This window comes from Physcomitrium patens, chromosome 22 (assembly GCF_059467195.1).
Source record: "Physcomitrium patens ecotype Gransden chromosome 22, ASM5946719v1, whole genome shotgun sequence".
NCBI classification, from domain to species: domain Eukaryota; kingdom Viridiplantae; phylum Streptophyta; class Bryopsida; order Funariales; family Funariaceae; genus Physcomitrium; species Physcomitrium patens.
This window is the reverse complement of record NC_143431.1, coordinates 11,591,388-11,615,304: the sequence shown is the minus strand read 5'-3', so window position 1 is coordinate 11,615,304 and position 23,917 is coordinate 11,591,388. Positions and strand designations below refer to the sequence as shown.

Here is a 23,917-nt window from a genome sequence, read left to right as displayed (position 1 = left end):
ATCCTACTATAAAAAAATAACATCTTTGTGCATAATTTTTTTAATTAAAAATTATATTTTATAATGTTTTTTGAAAAAAAATTAATCATGATTTTAGTTAAGATGCATCAATTTATAAGCCTATTACACTTAGTTGGATTTTATTGTATAAATTATAGATGAGATTATTTATACTTTTTTAAAGTAATATAATATTTTTATAAAATTTTAAATGATGATAAAGAATTTGAAAAACAAAAAATCATACAAAAAAACAAACAAAAACATTCTAATAAATCTAATTACTAAAAAGTTGAAATCCAATAACAATTTAAAAAGAAAGAAATATTATTTCAAGTTTGAATATATTTATATTAAGTACTTTTAAATAATAAAATTTTAATTTATTACATACAAAAAGAAAATCTTAATTACTTATTATAATATTTATATTATTAATATGTACACTTATTGAGCAATTGTTTACTACTTTTTTTTAATTTTTTAAGAACAAAATAGCAACTAAGAATGTTGGAGTGAATCTAATATTTTTTTATTGCACCCTCCAATTTCATAGTTTTTTTTTTCAATAGCATCTTTTATTTCTTTTGTTTGAACGACAATAAGATTAATAAAAAAAATGAATTTAAAATTAAAAAGAACACCCATAATATCAAATATAGATTGTTTATTAGTTATAAGTTTATTTTAAAACTTTTAATATATTTCACCTAATCCTTCAAAAATTATTTATTTATATTCGAAATTGTTTTACTATAATTTCAAGTAATAATGACAAAGTCCTAAAAATATCTAAAACACCATCTAATCCCAAATGATACATATCAAGGCATCAATGCACCCTTTGACCTTTACCGAATACTGTCAACATCTCAACTATTCAATCCAAATGAAGAAAAATCGACACTCTAAACATCCAACAGTGTAAGAATGTGTGTGTGTAAAAGAATCATAAGATTTCCAATTGGTAACTATGGGCTTGAAACATTCAAAACATAAAACTAGAAACTGGTAACGTGGACTAAGAACGATTGCCATTACTTCATCACAAAAAAAAAAAAAAAGAAAAAAAAAAAGGTCGTGAAATGCACTGAAATACGTTATTTGCATGTCATACATACATACACACACACACATATATATATATATATATATATATCAAACGTCTTCACTCACACCGCATTGTTGGGTGTCTAACAAGCGTGATCACTTTCGATGGTTTCATGAAAACAACAGGAGGCCAGTAGTAGTAGGAATGGAAGTATATATATGTATCGAAATGGCAAGGTGGGCATAATTCTCTCTTTTTCTCTTCAGTTGAGGAGTGAGTGAGTAAGTGCACTCTACTCCTCCTTCATCTTCTTCTTCAGCTTGAAAAAAGATGATCAAATCTGAGAGTTCTCGGCGTTTACTAGACAAGTAAAGCATTGCGGCAACAAGGTCCCTGTAACCCACAACGGTTCCCATGAAAACGCTCATTAAATTCTTATCTAGAAAAAAGGGTAAACTTGCAGACCATCTTTTGAGAAGGTGTAAGCAGACCAGGACCATGCATCGAGCCTAGAGGATCGAGGCAATCTAATCGAGAATATATGTGAGTGAGTGAGTGTGTGTGTGTTAGATTGGTGCATGTAGGTGGCCAGAACTGATTCCACATCAGGGAATGAGTTAGTTGGGGGATGAGTTGCATGGTGTGATTGGACGCCAGTACGTTGGTTCGTTCTTTTTTGCTCCAGGTCTGTGTCGAGATGCAATTGTGGTCAGGATACTGTTGGATTAATGTTTGGATCGGTGATAGTACACCACCAAGTGAGTGTTGACAAGGGGAATGATGCAACAGACATGCAGCAGCGCATGCCAATTGAATAATTGTGTCACAGTACAAAGCGTGGGGAGGGGGGGGGGGGGGGGGAGCTTGTGTCAATGTGGGCAATGAATCTGGTATTCTACACGACGACGGCATTTGAATGACATTGCTCTTTACGGTATTACACACGTCTTCAAATCTACATGAGAAACAGTCCACTCGCAAAAAAAGGAATACTGTAAAGATAGCCACTCGGCTATTAAGTGAGGCACATTCTTACATAAGCGTTTCGTAACCAGAGTGAGGCCACTCACTGCACCGGAAGTCACAGGTCTAAACTGTGTGACCTGTGAGTTGTTGTTGTTGTCGTGTTTTTTTTACTATTATTTATTTTATTTAATAAAAATCTTACGATATCTATTGCGTGTGTGTGAGATCACTTTCCTAGGGTTGTAGATCCACTCTCAAATGGATTGAGAACCCCCCATAAGTCGCCATGCTATTCGTCTTGCTCCCCGGGCTGTTGGGCAGAATGTGCCAGAACCGCTCCTTCAAGTCATACAGCCACCGGTCACCCGTGATGGCAGAAATGAAACACAGTCCCTCGGGCTCGTCGATGCTGCTGTACTCACACACTTTGAAGTGATCCAGAAACTGTTTGGAGGGACCCGGAGGAACATTGTCCAGGAGAGTCACGGCGCGCAAGCCTGTGGGGTCTAGCTCCGAGATTTGAAGCTTATCAGAACCCTCGTACTTGGCTTTCATGACGCGGCTGACGATCAAAATGCGGCCATGGTGCTGCACCAGATGCACTGGGCTATACATGCTCGGAATCGCAACGTGGTACGATGCCCACACACCCGTTTCCATGTTATACGTCGAAATCCCGCTCTGGCACTGCGTGGCTCACACGAGCGTGTTTCCTCTCACGATTGTTTGGTTGGGAAACCGGCCATTGTACGGGAAATTGTGGCGCGATGGTACACCGCCGGACTCTGTCCACGCCATGCACGCCGAGTCGTAAGTGCGCGTCGCCCGCATGTCGTGGTCGATGAGGATGATTTTGTAGGATCGGGTGGAATTGTCCACCAACATGGCTGTGAAGTGCGGCATGTTGTAAATCTTGGATTCATCCCACGGGGGGATGACTCTGAATGCGCGGGTTGCAGGGTTGCAGACACCGTGCACCACTTCCCTCTTCGTCGCAGTCGTATTCCATTTGTAGCCAACGAAACAAAATAATCCTTCGTTCACAGAGGAGATGTAGAAGCCACGACATGGAAGACAGTCCAGGGACATGTTGAACCACTTCTTGGAGATGGGGCAGTAGAGGGAGCTTTTGCGGAGGTTGAAGAGCTCCGGTCCAGACTGGAAGTAGGAGAAGGCCCAGGACGCGGGCTCATTGTAGGTGAGCACGTAAGACGGACACTGCATCGTCACATCCCGCTGCATGGATAAGAACCTGGACAATTGCAGGAGGTGGTTCCACTTCATACAGACGGCTCTCATGGGCTGGAGGAGCGGCAATGGGAGGTACGAGAGAATTTTCTCCAAAAAGGGGTCGGAGAGAGTGCTCCAGAGCACGGGGTCCATCCATCCCACTTCTCGGCAAGTGTTGCTGCTGGTGAGAAATTTACTTGAGAGGGCAACGTTTGATCCTGCAACAAGTGATCCCAATACTGCAGGGTCAGCAAGCAAGCAATCTCCTACAATAACACTCATCCCCAATATATACAAGTCCCACTGTTCTTGACAAATACTGACGCATTGTAGAGCGAGTCAAACACACCAGGATCAAGGATCCAACACACCAGGCATCTTGAAGTTGATAGTATCTGTAGGCGCCTCGATGTACTTTGTTGAGATTGCTAAGCAGATTGTCAACGACTGACGACCACTTGCAAATCCTGCAACCGAAACTGGAACACCTTGCAACAGTGCCGGGACTCAATCACCTACAGAAACATCGCTCGTACCACCAAATCGACAAGAAGAGGGAGATGCATATCAGGAGCAGCGTTCATAGAAACTTCAGTTTTGGTCCATTCAGAGATTACGCGAGAGAAGCCGTGTAAACTCCGGCGGATGGAAGCCCATACACATGAAAACCGAGGGTGCGGTGCAGACGGACAATGCTGGGAGCTGCTGCAACCTGATGTCCGTGAGAAAATCCGAAAGCACGACACCAAATGCAACCATCTTCATTCACGAAACTCTCGGAAAATGAGAATGGATACAATGTAGACTAGTTACGGCGTGAGAAATAACAACAACGGTTGCTCTTCAACAACGTGACCTCAGTAATCCACTATTCCTCCATGGAACCAACCAGTCTTCGTACAAACCCACACCCACCAAAGCAACACAACTAAGCTCTGGAAAGGAGACGCAGCACCTAGAGCCGCGAGATGGTAGAGGAGGAGGAGGAGACTCCTGCTGTAGAAGAGCATGAGAATCAATCAGTGAATCCAACAAAACAACTGCAGCGCAAGGGAGCAAATATGTATATATATATATATATATATATACATATATATGAGAGAGAGAGAAGGGAAGAAAGGCGATGAAACTATAAAAAAAAAAGCTCTCCCGTTCCGTAGCTCTCTACAATATATGCTACGGTATGTATACTCTACGGTAGAACCTGGAAGCCTACGACGGGCAGTGGGTGCCCATGAGGAAATTTTCCACATAGGGCACCTACCCGCTGCCAGGGAGTTGGGGTACTCGGGGCAAGAAATATATATATAAATTATTATTATTATTTATTTTCCTGTGGTTGTGTGTGCAAGGTCCGGGCAGCACCCTCTGCACACGTGGTCACTGGATAGACATTGAAAAAACTAAAACAAATATCAAATGGTTAATTACCACATCAAATGGATACACATATATGTGTATATAGTTTACCCATAAAAATCATTTATATATATATATATATATATATATAGATAGATTTTTTTAAAAAAAAATAGTTATTGAAACAGAATTAATTTTTTTTGAATTACTAAATTTATGGTACTTCAGGTGGTTGTGTGAAGTCATTTGACCAATTTTGATTACGTGGTAATTTGCCTCTTAAAAAAAAACTAATACAATGCAGAAAATGAAAGTAAACAAAGGTTTATTTTGATTACAATTTTTATTGAATCATTTCAAGGATGGGAATGTTCAAAACATATATGATGATAATAATAATAATAATAATAATAAGTATTAGATTGTCATTACTTGTGTTTTATGTGGTTAAATAATTACATAGAATTGTGAAATATTTATTAAATTTCCTTGATTTAAAAAATAAAATAAAATAAAATAGATAATTTTATGTGGAAGAGTCTGCAAAATTACAGATTTTTACATTTTTGTTATGAGAAGAAAATTTACAATTTTCATGATAGTTATGTGTTTTCTTGTAATTTTTTTAATTATCTGTAAATAAAATAAAATAAAATAAAACATTAAGTGTCATATCACTTACCTCTTTCTAAAATATTTTTTTTCATAATTTAGCTAAAAGCTTCTTTTAAAACTTTATTTTAGAAAATTTAAATTAACAAAAGATAAAACTACACTCAACCAAACAAACAAATAAATCTCTTTCATGATCTAAAACCAATAAAGAAGAAGTGAGACATTATTTTGAAAGGGTGGCCATTGCAAGGTGTCAAAACCCATTTGAAGCTTTATGACAAAGTCCAAAGAAGCTTCAATCTTTCTTTACATAAAGAAACAAATCGAATTGTAGGCCCTTTAGAAAAGGTACTTTTGAATAATATATATATTTTTTTTAATTTATTTTCCTAAAGTCTATAGTTGGTGGTAATTGAATTCTTTCTTTATCTATTACTTCTATCACTTATTCAATGCATGTATTTTTGTGATGTGGAACGTGAGGCAAAGTTTCACTATATGGATGCCCACATAGTATCTCAAATAAATCATGCTCATGGAATGCTCTTGGTGTTGTTGTGTGCTTATATAATAAAGATAATATTTATTTTATTTTAATAATTAAAATTCTTAATATATAATATTATTCTTAATTTTTTAAAAAACTCAATAATTATTAAAGTATATAAGTAAAAATAAAAATAGAATAAATTACCTTACAGAAGATATTATTTTAAATAAGTTGCTAATGGTCAAAAGATTGACTCTTGGTAGTTAAAAAGGATATCCTAAGAATATAGGATGACATCAAGGACCAAGAGTCAAAGTCAAGAGGATAAAGTATGAATTAGAAAATATCCAAAGAGAAGATAAGAGTAATTAGTATTTGGCATAAGATACCCTTGTGGTTAATAAGATGCCAAAAGATCCTAGGACTATAAAATACCGTTGAGATGAATTAGATGCTAAAGAATCCTAAGACCATAGAATATCCTTGAGGTAAGTTAAATGCCAAAGGATCCCAGAACCATGTGTGTAAAAGTCAAAAAGTAGAAGTTATCTTCTAAAGCAGCAACTACTATCTATAAGTATTGGGTGTTGGAAGTGAGAGACATCTTACTCCATAATCTCTTTGTGTATAACATTCTTGATGCTAAGTATAGTAACTTCATAGTGTTTGTTCTTCAATAAGTTATAGGCCCACACATCTTTAGTTATAAGTTTTGAAGTTCTTTGAAGTCTTATTTGTTGTAAAGAATAGATCTTTTGGTTGTTACTGATGTTAGCATTTGATATCATCTAATTCTATTATTGTATCTAATTGTTGATGTAGTTTTACTCTTACTTGTTGTTAAGTGCATTGATAATCTTGAAGGTTGTTAAATACCTTAAAATGATATTTTAGAAGACTAATATTATATTTTTTTGTTGATTTATATCATTTGTAATCTAACATTGTGGTTTTAAGTGATAAACTTTCCTTAAAATTCTCTTATAGTGATAAGAAGTATTTTGTGAGGTTAAAAGTATTTCATGAGAGAAGAGGGATGATTGAAGAGTAGAAAAGCTTATACAAGAGGTTTAAATGGAGTATAAGACTTATGAGAAGTCTTATAAGTGAAATTGAGTGTGATTAAAGAGTGATATTACTAATTCACTCACAAAGAGAGCATTTTGGGTTTCCAAGATAATAATATGTTCTTATTGATTTTGAAAGCTCTTTCTTCTCTTTTCTTGATTTTTTTGATACATCCATTTTTTAGACATGGCTTCAAGTAAAGGTGAGGATTTGAGAGTGATTAAGAAATTTAAAGGTAACAATTTCTACCATTAGAAGAAGAAAATGGAGCTTTTGTTGACTTCATTGGACCTTGGAGACATTGTAGCTGAAAGTGAAGAGCCTCCAAGTAATAATGTTGATGTCAAGGTGAAGAAGGAGTATAACCATTGTGAAAAGAAGGCTTTTGGTATGATTGCATCAAATTTGGATGATGCTAATTTTTCACATGTAATTACTTGTAATGGACCAACAAAAGGATGGAAGACTCTTTGCAACATCTATGAGAGCAAAAACCTTATCAACATTCTATAGACAAGGAAAAAGTTCTTAATGATAAAGATGGAAGAAAGAGATGACCTCATGGCTCATATCAACAATATAAAAGCACTTACAAACCAATTAGTAGTTTTTGAAAAGTTTGTTGATAATAAAGACATTATGTTGACATTGCTCATGAGCCTCCCAAAGTCCTACAACTATCTTATTGTGGCATTGGAGTCTATTAACATGAAGAAACTTACTATGAATTATATCACGTCAAGGCTTGTCCATGAAATCATCAAGAAAGAAAGAAAGAAAGAAAAAAAAAAAAAAAAAAAAAAAAAAAAAAAAAAACTCCAAAGTGATGATTTGGTTCTATTTTCAAGACAAAGAAAAGATAGATATTTTCATCAACTTGATCATTCAAAAAATAATATAAAAAATTACTATATTTATCAAAAATTAGATCTCTTTGCTAGAAATTACTACAAAGCCAAGAAAGAAGATATGAAAAATACAAATAATACTTGTAATAACTTTAATGGAGATGACTATACTTTCATGGTAAGTGAAAGAGCTTCCATGGCTGCTATGTCCAATTAGATTATAAATTCAGGTACTACTAAGCACATGACACTATACAAATATTCATTTAACACTTATAAAGAAATTCTAGCAATCAAAGTTTGGTTGGGAGACAATGGCATGGTACAAGCCATTAAAATTGGATCCAATGTTGTAGAAATTTTTATAAAGGACAAAATCAAGTCAAAAGAAGTCTTACAAGTGCCAAAAATATATATATATATATATATATATATATAAAAATAAAAAAAATAAAAAATAAAAAACTCTTTTTGGTGAGCAAACCTATATCAGTTAGTTGTAAGATTCAATTTAATAAGAATGGATGTTTTGTAAAGACATTGGATGGATAACATATTTCCAAAGGCTTTAGAGATGGCAACCTCTACTTCATCAATTACAAGAAGGTGAATAAAGTAAAAATGGCAATGTTTGCTAATTTTTTACAAGACCAAGACAAGTTTGGAATTTGACATCAATGACTTGGTCATTTAAATACCAAAAGTATGAAGGAGCTCCAATCCATAGTAAATGGCTTAGATCTTGGTTAATTTAGCCATAATACCTTAATACTTGCTTGTAAAGATTATATACAAGGCAAACAAAAAAGATCTTCATTTCTAAGAGGAGTTGTAACATGTACAAGCAAATTATTAGAGATTGTATATTTTGATGTTTGTGAACCAATGAAGATACCATCAATTAGAGGAGGAAGATACATTGTCACATTTATTGATGATTTTTCAAGAAAAGTGTGGATTTACATCATTAAAGTCAAGAGTGAATGTTTTTCAAGGTTTAAGGAATTTAAGGCTCTTATAGAGAAACAATGTGAGTGTAAGCTCAAAGTATTACACACGGATAATAGAAGTGAGTACATTTCAAAATATTTTGATGAATTCTTGAGGATTCAAGGTGTTGCAAGACAATCCTTTACTTCTTACATTTTACGACAAAATAGATTTGTTGAAAGAATAAATCACACCATTATGGAAATGATAAGAAGTATGCTTCATGCACAAAATCTTAGGCATGAATATTAGGTAGAAGCAATCGTAAATGCAATGTATATAAGGAATATATATCCAATAAAAGCATTCACATCAATGACTCCACAAGAAGCTTACAGTAGCAAGAAACCTTATATTTTACACATGAAGATTTTTGGATGAATTGTCTATGTAAAGGTACCAAATTGTATGAGGTCCAAACTTGATGCAAAAAGTATAAAATGTGTGTTTGAAGGCATATAAATTAATATATTTAGAAACTAAGAAGATCATGAAGAATTGTGGTATAAAATTTTTAAAGCATAAGAGTGCTTATAAACACTTGAAGATATGTCCAAGTGAGAATAATGGTGTATTTGTATATACATCTTTAATTTCAAAATAAAAATAAAAATAAAAATGATGGCATTGATGAGGTTAGAAATTCAAATCAAGATCAAGAGATAAAGAAGGTAGACCATAATGTGCCTACAATTGCTAGAACTAGCAATGAAAACAATGAAGATATTGAAGAAGATGATGATACTAAGGAATATCAATCTTTGAATGTAAAGAATCAAGTTTTAAGAGTAAAAAAGCTTGCAAGCAACCTTAGAATGAAAGGAGGTGAAGCTTCATCAAGTGAAAGGAGATATCTTTTGAGAAATAGAAAACAACTTGGTGCATGGTGGAAGAATCACATTTTTTCTTAAGTAAGTGAAGAACATATTAATATAGCACTCCTTGTTGATCCATTGACTTTATATGATGCAATAAAGTTTGTAAATGCTATGAAGTAGGAGAATGCTATGAAAAAAGAATAAAAATTACTCATGGACAATGGAACATGAGAATTGACTCAACTTCCATCAAATTATTCTTCAATTGGTTGTAAGTAGGTGTTTAGAATTAAAAAGGATGCAATGGGCAATGTTGTGAGATACAAGTCTAGATTGGTTGCCAAAAGCTATTCACAAGTTGCTAGCATTGATTTCAATGAGACATTTTTTTTTTGGCCAAATTCACCACCGTTATAACCATTATTGCAATTAAAGCAATAATAGACTTAGAAATATATCAAATAGATGTCAAGATTGCTTTCTTGAATTAAAAGTTGGAAGAAGACATCTACATAGATCGACTTCAAGGATTTGTAGAAGAAAGATAACAACATCTTATTTATAAGTTTAAAAAAGCCTTGTATGGACTTAAGCAATCTTCAACGGCATGGTGCCAATACATTGATACATTCTTTCTAAATGAAGGATTTAGAAGGAGTAAATCTTATCATTCCTTGTATGTGATGCAATTGAGTGAATTTATATTCATTATCATCCTCTATGTTGATGATTTGATCATTTTAACCAATATTATAAAGATGATGGATTGGTTGAAGGAAAAGTTTAAAAAGAAGTATGAGATGAGTGATTTGGAAGAACTTTATAATTATTTTAGAGTGGAGTTTATGAGAGATCATGCTAAGAAGACCATTACAATGAGCCAAAGAAAGTACATTAAAGAAGTATTGAAACAATTCAATATAGAATAATATAAGCCTATTAAAACACCTTTGGAGATCAATTTGAAGTTGATGAAGCTTACAAATGAAGAATTTGCTGAAGTCAAAGATCAAATGTAGGGTGTTCCATACAAAGTAGTAGTGGGTTCACTTATATATGCAATGGTTGGTACAAGAGTAGATTTTGCATATGTGGTGAATATTATGAGCCAACACATGTCAAAAGCTGGAGAAATCTATTGGAAAACTATCAAAAGGATTTTGATGTACTTAAAAGGTATTTTATATTTTAAATTGTGCCTTGGAGATGAAAACATTAATTTCCATGGTTATTGTGATGCAAAGTGGATTGGAGATGCAAATGATAGAAGATCAATAATGGGACATGTGTTTTTTGTTGGAGTGGGAGTTATTTTGTGGAATTATAAAAGACAACCAAAAATTGCAAGATCAACAATGGAAGCGAAGTACATGGCAGTAAACCATGGTGCAATAGAAGCAATATAGCTAAAACAACTTCTGGATGACATTAGAGTATTGAAAATGAAAGCAATTCCAATAGAGTGCAACAGTTAAGGATGTCTTGCAATTGCAAAGAATCCAAAGCATCATTCAAAGACCAAACACATTGACATTCAATATCACATCATAAGAGAGAAGATTTAAATGAGAGTAATCAATATGAAGTATTGTGCAACAGAAGACATACTTGTTGATTTATTGATGAAGGCATTAATAAAAGATAGATATCACATGTTGACAAAGATATTAGAATTAAAAGTCTTTTGACGAATAACAAAGTGAGAGTGTTTAAGTATATAAGTAAAAATTAAAATAAAATAAGTTATTTTGTAATAGATATTAGTTTAGATAAGTTGCTAATGGTCAAAGGATTGACTCTAGGTGGTTAAAAGGGGCATCTTATGAATATAAGATGACATCAAGGACGAAGAATCAAAGTCAAGAAGATAAAGTATGAACTAGAAAATATCCAAAGACTAGGTAAGAGTAATTAGTATTTGATATAAGATATTTTTGTGATTAGTAAGATGCCAAAGGATTCTAAGACCATATATATAAAAGTCAAAGAGTAGAAGTTGTCTTCTAAGATAGCAACCACCACCTATAAGTATTGGGTGTTGGAAGTAAAAAAACATCTTATTCCATACTCACTTTGTATACAACCTTATTGATGCTAAGTGTTGTTACTTTATAGTGCTTGTTTTTTAATAATAATATGGTCTATCTTTCTAATAAACTAAATTTTTTTTAAAAATCAATTCTAAAAATTCATAAATAAATAAATAAATCAAACACTATCTTTGATTTGTTGTATATTGATACTTGCATGTTAAACTATGATCATTTTTTCCAATTGGAAATTGATCTTGCTATTTGGTTTTTAGTTCAAATTGATTCTTAATTTAAAGAAATAAAATTCTAAAAGTATATGAATATACATATCAATTATTTATTACATGTTTAAAAACTATCAATCAAGAGCTTAATATTTTCTGTTACAACTATTAAAAATTATAAAATTTTGTAATATTACAACAATAATATATTGTATATAAATATATTGAATTCTTATAAATTTTATTGTATGAAGAGTGTACAACTTCTTTAGATCTAACTGATTTGACTCAATATTGTGGGATCCTAAAAATTCTAAATGCATCTAAAGAATTTCCATATTAGAACAAACATTATGTTTTGATCACTTTCAAATATTTAAAAATATGTAACTATATATTTATGTAATATATATATATATATATATATATATATATAAATTTAAAAATATATCTTTTTATAGTTTTATTAAAAAAATCAGAATTTCCTAGAAGTTTTATATGAAGATATGATTTTAGTCTAAAATACCTGTTTTAATATCTTTGATTATTTATATATTTTTTAATTATCTTGTATGTAACAATGTGAAATATAATACATTGAATTTTTGTGATAGAAATATTTAAATATAATTATATATATATATATATATATATATATATACTCTTACGAAAGCACCATGTGTTTGTAAAAACACATTTGAGTGATTTTTAAATCTTAATTTTTTTCAAAACATTCCTACAAATATTATTATAAATAGAAGTATTACTAAAGTCTATTTATATATTATTTTTATTTTTTTCTATACTAAATTTAATATCTTTTAAAAATATCTTATTAAAAATAGTCAATTTGATTTCTTGGACTATCTATGTGAATTTTCATAATCTTATTCATTCATAGATATCTTAATAATTGATAGATTATAATATGATATAATATAATTTTACATATTTTGTACAAAAAATCCAAATCCAAGCACATTTGGATGAATGAATGAACGAGAAAAAGTGCCACATTCAAAACATCTCTTGCTAAACCCATATTGGTCAATCCCAGGTATAGAAATGCTCCTGACTGCAATCTAAGGCACAAGCATGCAAGATGCCGACGCACAAGATTATCAATTTTTGTTAGTTCCTGTAGCTCCCTTTCACTGAGCCTTCTTTTGTTGCTTCCTCCATCCAGCCTCAGCATGGAGTTTAACGCCGATGTATGCCGATACCCCACATTCTGCATCGGACACATTCTATATCTCACTGCTTCTGTTTCGGTGTAGAAGTTTTGCATCGTATTTGAGAAGTGTGGATGGTCGCCACTCTGATCATCATGCTTGCACTCTTTTGAGAAGGTCAACTCCATGAAATTCTCGATTTACACCCATTACATTTGCCTAGTTCACGCGAACCTCGATCCTGCCTGATGCTGAAGGATTACAGACCTTTCCGGAAACACAAAACCTTGATTCATTAACAACGCAATGGCAGACACGGGCCGCTGGCTTGAGGAGCCACAACTAATCGGTCCTGCACTGATTAGGTGCTCCGTCCCATACTACGGTGTGCAGTGGAAACGCCAAAGGTCACGTCGACCGTAATAAGCTTCTAACCTCCGACCAGTGTCTGCTCACGTTTAAAACAGGATTCTGATTTCCGTGCATTGTCTCGCACATTCACCATGTGTTTGTTTTATTTTTAATGCAGGAATGACAATATTGCAGTGTATGATGTGCAAAAAGCTTGGACTGGTTTTCGAACCATGCACGTGATAGCGCATGGAAATGGCATGTGACCCGCTGGGTCTGGCTCGTAAACAAAGGGGTTATTTCCCTCGCATGATTGGGAGTAGAATGGGATGAGCTCGCCTGCCCGAGCCTTCGCCTCATCTGGCTTCCACCAGCTTCTCCAGCCGACTTCACCATCTCCTGTACAACCAGTTACTTACCTGACTGTTACTTTGATCAATCCACAGACGTCTACACCGGAATGCATTGCGTTGTTGTCACAGATCCGTTCCACGCCGTTCGATTCAATTGATACACAGAATATAGGACATGATTCAGTTCTTCTGCCGTTTCAACCTACCAACTGCTTGGACCCTCAATCGGATCACTCTGAACTGGCGATGACATTCCTCCATTTGACCAGTGTACAAACTCTGGATTCTGGGAAAATTTCGGTTCACACCGCCTGATTTGACAACGCGTGCGATAAAAACATCGATGGATACACTGCCTGGAACACCTTGCGTTTCAAACCTCAACAGAGCAGCCGTCAACTTTCCCTGCCTTGATTCAACCAATCTAGCTGGCTAAGTTTATTGCCAGCCACAGTGAAGTCCTAGATGGAGTTGACGACAACGTCATAGCCCTAAACAAACCTTGTCAAAACTCACCAAAACAAGGATCCACGTTTCCCCAGGTTCTTAATCCCTCGCCAAGATGGTCGAGTTCTGCATTCTGCGTTATTTCTCCAACCCACAGAACGCCAAGTTAACCGATCGAGCTCGTCAAAAATGGAACTCAACCAGTGTGCACATCAGTCCATTTCAGTGTGCACAAATCCAACATTGCCACCACAAGAAACGCACCCAAGTGTCCGTGCTCTGGAGTCTCTGCCCTTGAAGCCACTGTCCTATCCGACTAGAAATTCTTGAAGGTGGCGTCGAGGTTCAGATCTTAGTATCTCCGTTCAAATCATCAACAGCAGCTGCTGCTGCTGCTGTTGCTGCAGCAGGGCCTGCAAGATGTGTACTGCAGTCGGCTCTGCAGCGACTGCAGCACAAGCTCAGTCCATTCTGACAGAGCTCCAGCACTTCAATCTGAGCCCTGCAAGACTTGGACAGCTCAAGGACAGACAAACTCCCTGAGCTGAGTCCGTGTCCAGGTCATGCTCATGAGCTCTGTCTCTACTCATTTCTCTGCGCATGCTCCTCATTCGCCATTCCAGCAACAAACAAACAAACAACCAAGTTAGCAAGCAAGCACATCGACTAAGTTGCATGCAACTGCAGCAACTGTGTGCATGGAGCTGAAGAACGCCGCTCATACTACACCAATCTACCAGAAGAAATATATGTATGTATGTATGTATGTGTATATGTATATATATATAGTTTAACCAATCCTGTTAGAATTGTGTGAGTTTTTCTGCCACCTGATCTTCCACTAGCCAACAATTCTAAGGAAAAACATTGACTGACAGTTTGGTTTTGTGTTTACAGATAATTGATGATTCTGTGGGAGGGTGGGTATAGTGTTGTTTATGATATTTTGTTTAGGAGATGGGTGAGAGTGCAAAATTTGATGTGATTTTTTCTTAGTGTTGGTTTGGAGTACTGAATGTGTAGAATATTCTTGGAAGTTTGAGTTAGCAAACTTCCAAGAATTAGTTTGACTTTATGAATAACATGTGTGGATTGTGATTGTTTTAGGGGAATGTTAAATAAACCCATGCTTTTACTAAATTTACCTATCTTGATGAAGAATATGATAATTTTGGTAATGTTTTTGTTAAAAACATAATTCAACGTCAATGATCTTGCCACCGAATGTATGACACCGCCCCTGCTTATTTTTCTCAGAGTAAACAAACTCTATGCAGTTTCATTCACTGCCTGTTTGATATGCATAGTTTGGAAGGTCCCGACATTAACTTTGAAAATCAGTACTCACCGAAGCAAGATGTTTGAACCTTAGACACGGCATAAATCAGCTTGAAACATTCCATCAATGAGCACATCTTGAGCCTGAACTGATGCAGTTCGGAACCGACAGTAAACTCAAGATGTGAATTGCCCGAATGATCAACACAACGCATGTCCTGCGGCTTCTTCTACTCGGCATCGTTGTACAAGCCTCAAACACCTCATTGAATTTCTCAAACAAAGACAGAAAGCTAGATCATACAGTAAAAGTAGAGCCTACCGTAACACGGTTTTTCCATGTCGCTGTGAAGTTTTAATCCACCTATGTTTTGAGCAATTTAGGTTCAATCTCCTCTAAGGTTAAGCCTTTGGTCTCAGGTACATATACAACTATGAACGCAAGTGCAATTACGCTAATGGCAAAAAAAATTACAAAGGTGAAGGTATCACCAACCAGGGTATCTTGTAATGGAGCAAACGCCAAGGCAACGATGGCGTTCGAGCCGAAATTGATAAGAGTGGTGACGCTGAGTGCAAGCCCTCTTGACCGAAGTGGAAAGATTTCGGACACTATCAGCCAGTAGCCCCGCCAATAAGCAATGGCCGACGCCCGAGCTTGTCCACGTACAGCACCGCAATAATCGTCATGATGAGTTTGTAGAAACCCAGAAGCACAGACAGCTGCGTTGCATCTGAGGCAGCGGAGAATCCTGCGTTTTGCAAAATGGGTGCAGCGTAGTAAAGCACGCTCGGTTGGCCAGTATATTGTTGGAAAAACACTAGCCCACCGCCTACAATAAGAGCTTTGAGGTTCACCCCTTGAAAAAGCTCAATGAAGCTAACATTCATATCTCCACCTTCACAAGCAGCCTTCAATACCCGCCAAGTCTCTCGAGTTTCAAACTCAGCGGTTTCAGTAGAGCAATGGTTGCCCCTAAGCTTCTTGTGGGCAATAGAGGCCTGCTTTTTGAGATCCCATCCTTCCTCCTCATTCCCTTTTACTGCTCTCAGGAGCAGCCATCTAGGGCAAGGTGGGAGCCACCACATGCCAAGCCCCATGACAGCTGCTATAAGCGCCGAAAACCCGAACATGAAACGCCAACCGCCAACGGAGTCAATCTCCCACCATCCGATGAGGTATCCCAGCAATGTACCTACCACTATGAGAGCCTCCTTGAGCGATACAAGAGTTCCTCGAATCTCACTCGGGGAAGTCTCCGCAATGTACATCGGCGCCGCGTGCATCGCAAGACCAATCCCGATTCCAAAAATCAAACCTGAAAATTGGAGCGAGAGCTGAAATAAGAGCGCCCACAATATAAAAGATCGCCGCTGTCATGAGCTCTCTCCTCCGCCCAAGGAAATCCGCAAACTTGAATGCCGGAATTGACCCCAATATTGCACCATATAGCGAACCACTAACGATCAAACCCTGCTGCAACGACGTCAAATTGTACCAGTCGGTTCCACTGAGCACAGGCGAGGAAATAGGAACGGAGGCTCCGGATGCCGCGCCTATGTCGTAACCAAACAAAGATCCCCCCAATGCTGGAAACAAAAATGGCAACGCCACTGACGCCCATGTGTACACCCCATCACACGATTATCAGGCAACAGAGGCTCGCGAGTGTCCACCTCCCTCTCTACGTCCACATCCAGAGATCCCATGGCTGCACACAAATGCTATGAAATCCCATACGCTGCCAATTCACAAGAACTCGTCAACAATCTGTTACATAAATGTTTCTGTCGAGGTCCACCTGAAAGACTCAGGGGAGTTACTCCCATCGGTCTCACATGATACCAGTACGTGGGTTGACGAAAATCGTGCAAGACCATCTCGGACAATAAAGCGGCGACAACGATCGAGTTAAGCGGTGAACAAGTGGAAGCGTGTTGAGAAGAAATCGGGCCACGCTGAAAACCTTGATCGATCTCGTGAACAGCCAAGAAATCATTGCCCAGTTTAAAGCTACAAGTTTGCACACGCCGATATAGCTATCCTTGGAAATTCTGGAGGACAGGGAAAAGCCACGCGAATCAACTTGCAAACAAAAAGTGCACATGAAAAGGGACCCACCGCTGCTTTCTAATTCCTTAATTTCTGTATGATGGGAAAAAGTGGAAAAAAAAGCATCAGACATGTCCCAAAAGTTTCAAGAACAAAGTGGTCCAACTGGCCTGCAACCCGTCTCTCTCTCGATCATCGCGACATTTATGTCGTCGACGTTTGGATTGATATATAAAACTGGCTAAAATGCCAGTTACCTTGTATTCACCCGAATCTGATTGTCATTCCCTTCCTCTTAAACTCACAGTTATGGCGATGGCCACTGTTAAAGTTGAGGTCAAGAAAGTGAGGCAAGGCGCTTCAATAAGCTATCATGAAGAACTTGATTGTTGTGAGGGATAATCTGTAAACATTCACAGAACACTTGACCATGTGGCCTTCACCAAGATCAGTGTCCAGGATTCCAAATTTAGGAGCGTATTGCTGCGAGGAATATCAACCACAAAATTATATTCTGCATGTGTCTGATTTCATTGATACTTTGTTGGACGGCGTGTTGAAGTTCTTCTCGGTAGAGAGACCTCCCAAAGCTGCAGCAATTCACCATAACTAAAGTAAGAGATTTTCTACAGACGGTAGACGAGTCCGGAGTTTTCTTGTCATTATCTCTCTGAGTTGGATGTTTTCCTCAGTGCAAAGGTAGATGTTGTCTAGACTGACTAATGCCTTATCATTAATCAACTCCTCTCGTAATGAATTTCGCTCTGCTCTCTTGCCAATTAATCTCGAGCCTTGTATACACATTATGAACCTAGACAGAAATTGTATTTTAGCATTAGTCCCGAGTCACTGCAGATATCAAGTCGATAAGAAAAAAGGTTAAGCAGCTCACAACTGAATTTCTCACACTGGTATGTTCATCCCGCATAGACGATCGCTTCTGCTTTAGTATCTGCATTGCACGAAGATTATGTCACAGTGCACAAATGGACGTGAAATGGGATATACATCTCCTTAATTGCTTCTGTGAAATTAACAAGAAATTGTTCGAATTCGTGCTGTTACGCTTTCTACAGCATAGTATGGACCATCAATGCATTTACTAAAACATATTGTGAATGTGTTGAACTCTTACATCGACTTCTAGCTGAAGTTTTGGATTCAACTTAATCAAAGAGTCCAACAGAAATAAGTCACCTCCGCATCTAGCCATAAGCGATACACTTATCGGTATTCCTCGCACATCCCCTATAGGAACAGTTACCTGTAGTAGATTTCAAATTTTAAAAAATATATTGACATAAAGATTCCGAAAATTCTTTCAGCAACATCACGTGCACTGCCTATTGATGGCTTGCAATAAATAAAGAAGACAGTCGTTTTTAAAAGTGGCCGAACTTACTTGACAACATCCTGACATGGAGGCAATGCTTAGAATACTCAAAGCTCTTGACTCAAAAAACTCCAGTTCTTTACCCCTGGCTGCTTTGCTCGGCGGCAAACTTGGAGTTGATGGTATCACAAGCAAGGTATCCGTCTAAATGCACAAGCGGCTTCAACACTCGATCAGTTCGTTCTAACCTATGTTAAATTTGCGACTGAAGTACTTAAACTACTTCATATTAAAATGCCACAGCTGTAACCGATTCACCAAGTTCTCAACAATTTCTGTAATGGTTAATGACTGCTGTGTTAAAGCCAGGAGTCACGAGGGCAGAGATTAGATTACCAAGAGAAGTTCGTTCATGGCAGCCCTAGTCTCATCCTTGACTTTAAGAGCCAACCTATGCAAACCATCCAAATGAGGAGCCATTGCGAATTTCACTCGCACATCAACGTCTGGGGCTAGCTCTGGATTTACATCTTCGAACCACTTCCGGTGCTTCTCTTTGAACTCTTCCCTGAAACACATCAGCATCACTCTCACGTTTTGATGGGCTCCATCAAAAGATTGTTCAATCACGTATTCTGAGCAATATTTAATGGATAATTCACGGAAACTATTTTCCTTGAGATAATTTACTGCAACACGGATGTTACCGCAATATCAAGATCATAGCATCTCGAAGACCATCATAAGTCGAGTATCGAGAGGTATCTTGTTGGAGAAGCCGCTCTTCCTCCATCAAAAAGTTCCGCAGAGTGGGGACGTTGGAGGCTATGTGGGTTCCAAGGTTCACATGGTGTATGAGACTGCCTGACAAAGGGATCAACTTGACATCAACATTGACAAAAAAATAATTCACCTACTCCTGGATATAACCTCTTGAAATCGTCACCTCCCTCTGATGGAAAAATAAGTGTATAGATAAATAGAAAAAATCAAAGCGTTCTGGCAACCCACAACGACAGAATGCAGAATGATTGGGGTAATGCATGTAATACGAAGGAGCATGAATTGCAGGTTATCAACCTACGTCCAATTGTGTCGGAGACGGCCCTGGCCAGAAGGTCCGCAGTGCGAACGGACGAGATTGTAGATAATCCGAAACAATCATCAGCAATGAGCACTTCTGCAGGGGAACCCCATTCCAACTCGGGTTGCTTTAAAAGCACCTTTACTACTTGATGCAACACATACGGATCCCTGGAAAACACCCCTACATTCCCCAAACTTGTCACAAATCCACTTCTCTGTCACTGTGCCGTTGCCTACTTGAAATTAATGATGGTTGAGTTTCAAGAATTTCCAAATCACCTGTTGGTTCCACTTTTGTGTGGCATGCGTAAGAAAAGTATTTCGACAGAAAGACATCGCTGAAACTAAGTAATCTATTATGTACATACAGATGGAATGGTATTCAAGGTTAAGGTGCTTACCTACAACATCCAAGCTAGGCGCAACCGCAGTTACTCCTGCGGTAGATATGACTCCATGGGACGCCCGGTAACCAAAAATGCCACAAAATGCGGCAGGAATTCGAACTCCTCCTATTGAATCAATCGCTGTCACTCACGCAACAAGAAGGTTGACATGGTCAACTCGGCATTGAGATCAGTTCTGTATAACAGAGGGCATGTCAAAACTTCGGGATAAAAGTGCAATTAATGACTGTTCGATACGCAGAAACTTGCTTCTGTTTCTTCTTCTTCTTCTTTTGACCAACATAGAGTAAGTAGAATTATCAGACAAGCATGCTTGTTTCATTGTCAGAGAATATACAATCACAATGTGTAACCATTTAGGAGCAACAATCATTAAGGTAGGAGGTTCAATGTAGAGCAGATATACATTTCGAAATGTGTTAAGTTATTGAATTGTGAGATTAGTGTACATACCAAGAGCAAAGTCGACGGCATTGGAGGCAACTGCAACACCGGAGCCACTCGCCGCTCCTCCTGAGAAATGTTTTGGAGCTACAGGATTTTCGGCCGGCCCGTCACGCCAATTTCTACCAAACATACTGCCAACCCCATCGACGAAAAACTTTCAAACGCTATCTTGTCATGCTAACTCGGAACGACATAGGACATGCGTCAAGGCAAGTAAGGGACATCGAATGTTCGTTATGAGACGAAAATATGCCCATATCAAAGTCAGATAGCGTGCATGAGCAGAAGAAAGGGAGATTGATCACGCAGATGAGCAAGTTGAAGGGTTCGTATTAAACAGAAGCGTAACACAAGACTCCAATATAAGTACAAGTCTGAGCAGTGCGTAGTCTATCGTCAAGTTTGAAACCTCTCGACTCTGACAAAGCCAAAAAATCAAAAATGATGAATCGTCGAACAACAATCTACCTTAAACCGAAATCGTCCATGGTCTGTTTTCCAGTTGACACGGCCCCGGCTTTAATTACAGAATCGATTGCAACCGCAGTTTGCGTAGCCGGCGCGTGTGTTTGCTCCCAGTCATAGCTTCCGAATCCGGTAACCACTGACTCCACGTCATAACTGTTCATCGCAAAAATATATTCAATACTACGCCATACAACAGAACGGAAGAACGCCATAACATAAATAGTAACAATGTTCACTCTTCATCACGTCCAAGGAGGCTCCAGAAGCAAAGGACTCATGAACTGAAAATGACGCAAAACTTTACCCGGTCAGAGCAGCCGTGCTGATGAAAGAACTTGAATCCATTCAATTCATCAACATGTGTGTTAATTACTCAAGCAGAAAGTTAGATGAGAAAGGAGCTTACACATCCTGATAGCCAAATTTGCACCGACCGAGTTCTGCGAGTTTCGGTTTCTGGACATTTGGTGGACTCTCCAGGTGCCGTCGCCAATCGGGGAAAGCTATCGTTCCCCTTTTCACCATCACGCAGACGCCAGCAATGCCAACCACTGACAACCCTAACAAGATCAGTTTACTCCGGGGATTGTCGAACGAAATTGACTGCCATCCGAACACGAAGTAGCGCGAGAACAGCGATGGATCCGAGCCTTCAACAACAGCAGATCGTGCGGCGACGTTGGTTTTTACAACCACAATTGGAGCCACCCGCGCTTCAACTCTTTCGGGCATCGTGTGTCGAATTCTGGTGCACCGCCGTTGATAGTTTTCTCGAACTCCACCATGCCACCAGGGGCTATGAGCCGGTATGTGATTCTACCATTGACAAAAGCATCGTAACAAAAACACGACGAGATTCGACTCCATGGATTTACAACCTACACAAAATACTGCAAACAGCGGCTCCTCCTCCGCAAACAGCTTCGATAGTGCCGCCGATCTACGTCAACTCGAAGCCAATTTCGAGATGGAAAAACACTTCAAACTTCTCTCAAAAGCTCAGCAACATGAAATTGTCACAGCGTTGGATCATCAAAACACAAAATTCACGTTCCAAAACGCAGCAAATCTGGGTCGCCGGCGTCGTGAATTAAGGAGCGAGGCAGTGAATATCGACAGTTAAGGACAACAAAAGAAAAAGAAAAAAGTTGAAAAAAAGAGAAAGGGGGAGAGAAATAGAAAAGTTTCGACGTAAACGTTGTGAAGTGTCGTCATCTCGGAAGTTCAAACACTTACGTAGATTCGAACTTGGAATTCCTGGAATCTTTCCATACGCAAGTTTCGAAATCTTTGGATCTTTTAACACTTTGGATTTACTTTAAAGCACTGCCGTCAAACATCTCGCATGTCCAAAAAAGAATATTTGATAATCCTAAACATGTGGTGGAAGCCTTTGTGGGTTATTTTAATTTTACATAGAGTTTGTTGACGTGAATGTGCCTTTTATTGAATTTTAAGTATAATTTTTAAAGTTGTAATTGTTAAAAATGTAATGGTTGGAGATTATATGCTTTTTTTTATTATTGAAATAGTTTAGTTTACATTTAGGTTGAAATAAAAGTTATGGATTGTTAATGGTAAGTGTGGTGATATGAGACAAGAAGATTGTGTAAATTTTATCAAAAGATTAAATGTTTGGAAGTGCATTGCATTGTCATAGCTTCACAAAATAGAGGAGGTACATACTGTATTGAGATTTATACAATAGATAAATAGTAATGCAATATTTGTTTTGTGTAAATTAGAGCGCAAAATCATAGAATCTTCAAAAGGCTCTTAAGTTATAATTAAAATTTTCAAGAGATTTAAAAATGTAATAAAATTTCTTTATTATACTAAGATAAGTAGACCGAATTCAGCAATTAATATTGTAAGCAAAAAAAACCTTCATTTTTTTTAATTTAATTGAAATGAGTGCCAAATGAATGTTAAAAATAATAGTTTAATATATAATAGAATTTTATTACTATGATTTTATTTTTTTTCAAAAGAAATGTGAGATATCTTAGCCTATTTATAACTCCTAAGACTTAAAATAGAATTGGATAGAATTAATAAAAAAAATAGCACTTTTATGAGTATGCAAAAAAAATAGATAAATAAATAATATTAAAGATAAAAATAATAATTTATATCTTAGAAGAGAGCAATATATTTTGCAATGGGTTGTAGATTCTAACAATGGTTGACATAAGGGTGGAGATCTCCATAACTTAATCTTTTAGTATCATAATTGTTACACCATAACTTGCATTGTTTGAATAAAGAGCCAGACATTTTTTTTAAATAGAACTCAATTCTCTTTCTTATGCAACTTGACATAATATCTTTGTTCCAAAAAATAGACAATATTTTACTTTGTTTTTTGATTTGAAACGTAATGTGTATAGAGTATAATCTAATTCAATAGCTCATATTGTAATTAGACAAACTTATTTCTTTAAAAAATATTATCTATCATAATTGTACTTTATAGTATATAAAATAAGAAATCTATTTTACATCATTTATGTTATTAATTTACTCCTATGAAGTATTAGTAGTCGTATCAATCAAACTATGAGATACCTCTCTATTTAGCCTTGATCTTTTAGTAAAGAATAAGTCATTGCAATAACCAAGATTTAAGAGATAGTTTTTTTTAAATATACATAATAAATTGTGATTATCTATGATATGCTCCTAAACATAAAAAATTCTATATTATTTGTAAATAAAAAATAAAAAAACTGTAGTACCAAAGATTATCTATAAAAAAAATAATTAAGAAATACGAATTTTGAATATAAATACAAATTTATAATTAAAAGTTTTAAAATAAAATAAGGGC

The 23,917-nt window shown here is 36.7% G+C and overlaps 2 protein-coding genes and 1 pseudogene across 6 annotated transcripts; all 3 read right to left on the bottom strand.

The window, feature by feature from the left end:
- Positions 1-2,041: 2,041 nt before the first annotated feature.
- Positions 2,042-4,420, bottom strand: LOC112274915 (F-box/kelch-repeat protein At5g15710). Of its 2 annotated transcripts, none has more exons than XM_090246278.1 (2): positions 3,619-4,420; positions 2,042-3,465 (listed from the first exon to the last, which is right to left on the bottom strand). In XM_090246278.1, exons 1-2 carry the CDS (start codon positions 3,623-3,625, stop codon positions 2,714-2,716), a joined length of 759 nt encoding a protein of 252 aa, XP_090102404.1. In that variant the 5' UTR covers positions 3,626-4,420; the 3' UTR covers positions 2,042-2,713. The 2 variants fall into 2 exon arrangements, with proteins under 2 accessions (XP_090102404.1, XP_090102405.1); XM_090246279.1 differs by having other exon boundaries at positions 3,597-4,419.
- An 11,023-nt stretch (positions 4,421-15,443) lies between these two features.
- Positions 15,444-17,542, bottom strand: LOC112275013 (D-xylose-proton symporter-like 3, chloroplastic pseudogene; annotated as a pseudogene).
- LOC112275259 (amidase 1) lies at positions 15,444-22,163 on the bottom strand. 4 transcript variants are annotated; one of them, XM_024505484.3, is made up of 11 exons: positions 21,494-22,163; positions 21,088-21,240; positions 20,626-20,750; positions 20,167-20,292; positions 19,764-19,946; positions 19,387-19,543; positions 19,076-19,247; positions 18,749-18,883; positions 18,544-18,610; positions 18,239-18,298; positions 15,444-17,936 (listed from the first exon to the last, which is right to left on the bottom strand). In XM_024505484.3, the coding sequence occupies exons 1-10, from the start codon at positions 21,817-21,819 to the stop codon at positions 18,264-18,266; spliced, it is 1,479 nt and encodes a 492-aa protein (XP_024361252.1). In that variant the 5' UTR covers positions 21,820-22,163; the 3' UTR covers positions 15,444-17,936; positions 18,239-18,263. The 4 variants fall into 4 exon arrangements, with proteins under 4 accessions (XP_024361252.1, XP_024361249.1, XP_024361248.1 ...); XM_024505481.3 differs by having other exon boundaries at positions 15,534-17,936; positions 18,482-18,610; positions 19,387-19,539; positions 19,760-19,946; XM_024505480.3 differs by having other exon boundaries at positions 15,534-17,936; positions 18,482-18,610.
- Between the last annotated feature and the right edge of the window lie 1,754 nt (positions 22,164-23,917).

Coding starts and splice junctions, on each gene's coding strand:
- LOC112275259 (XM_024505481.3), bottom strand. CDS start 21,819: ATGCCCGAAAGAGTTGAAGCGCGGGTGGCTCCAATTGTGGTTGTAAAA. Junction 19,947..20,166: donor GCCTAGCTTGGATGTTGTAG/GTAAGCACCTTA, acceptor TGGGGAATGTAG/GGGTGTTTTCCAGGGATCCG. Junction 18,884..19,075: donor CCATGAACGAACTTCTCTTG/GTAATCTAATCT, acceptor TTGTGCATTTAG/ACGGATACCTTGCTTGTGAT.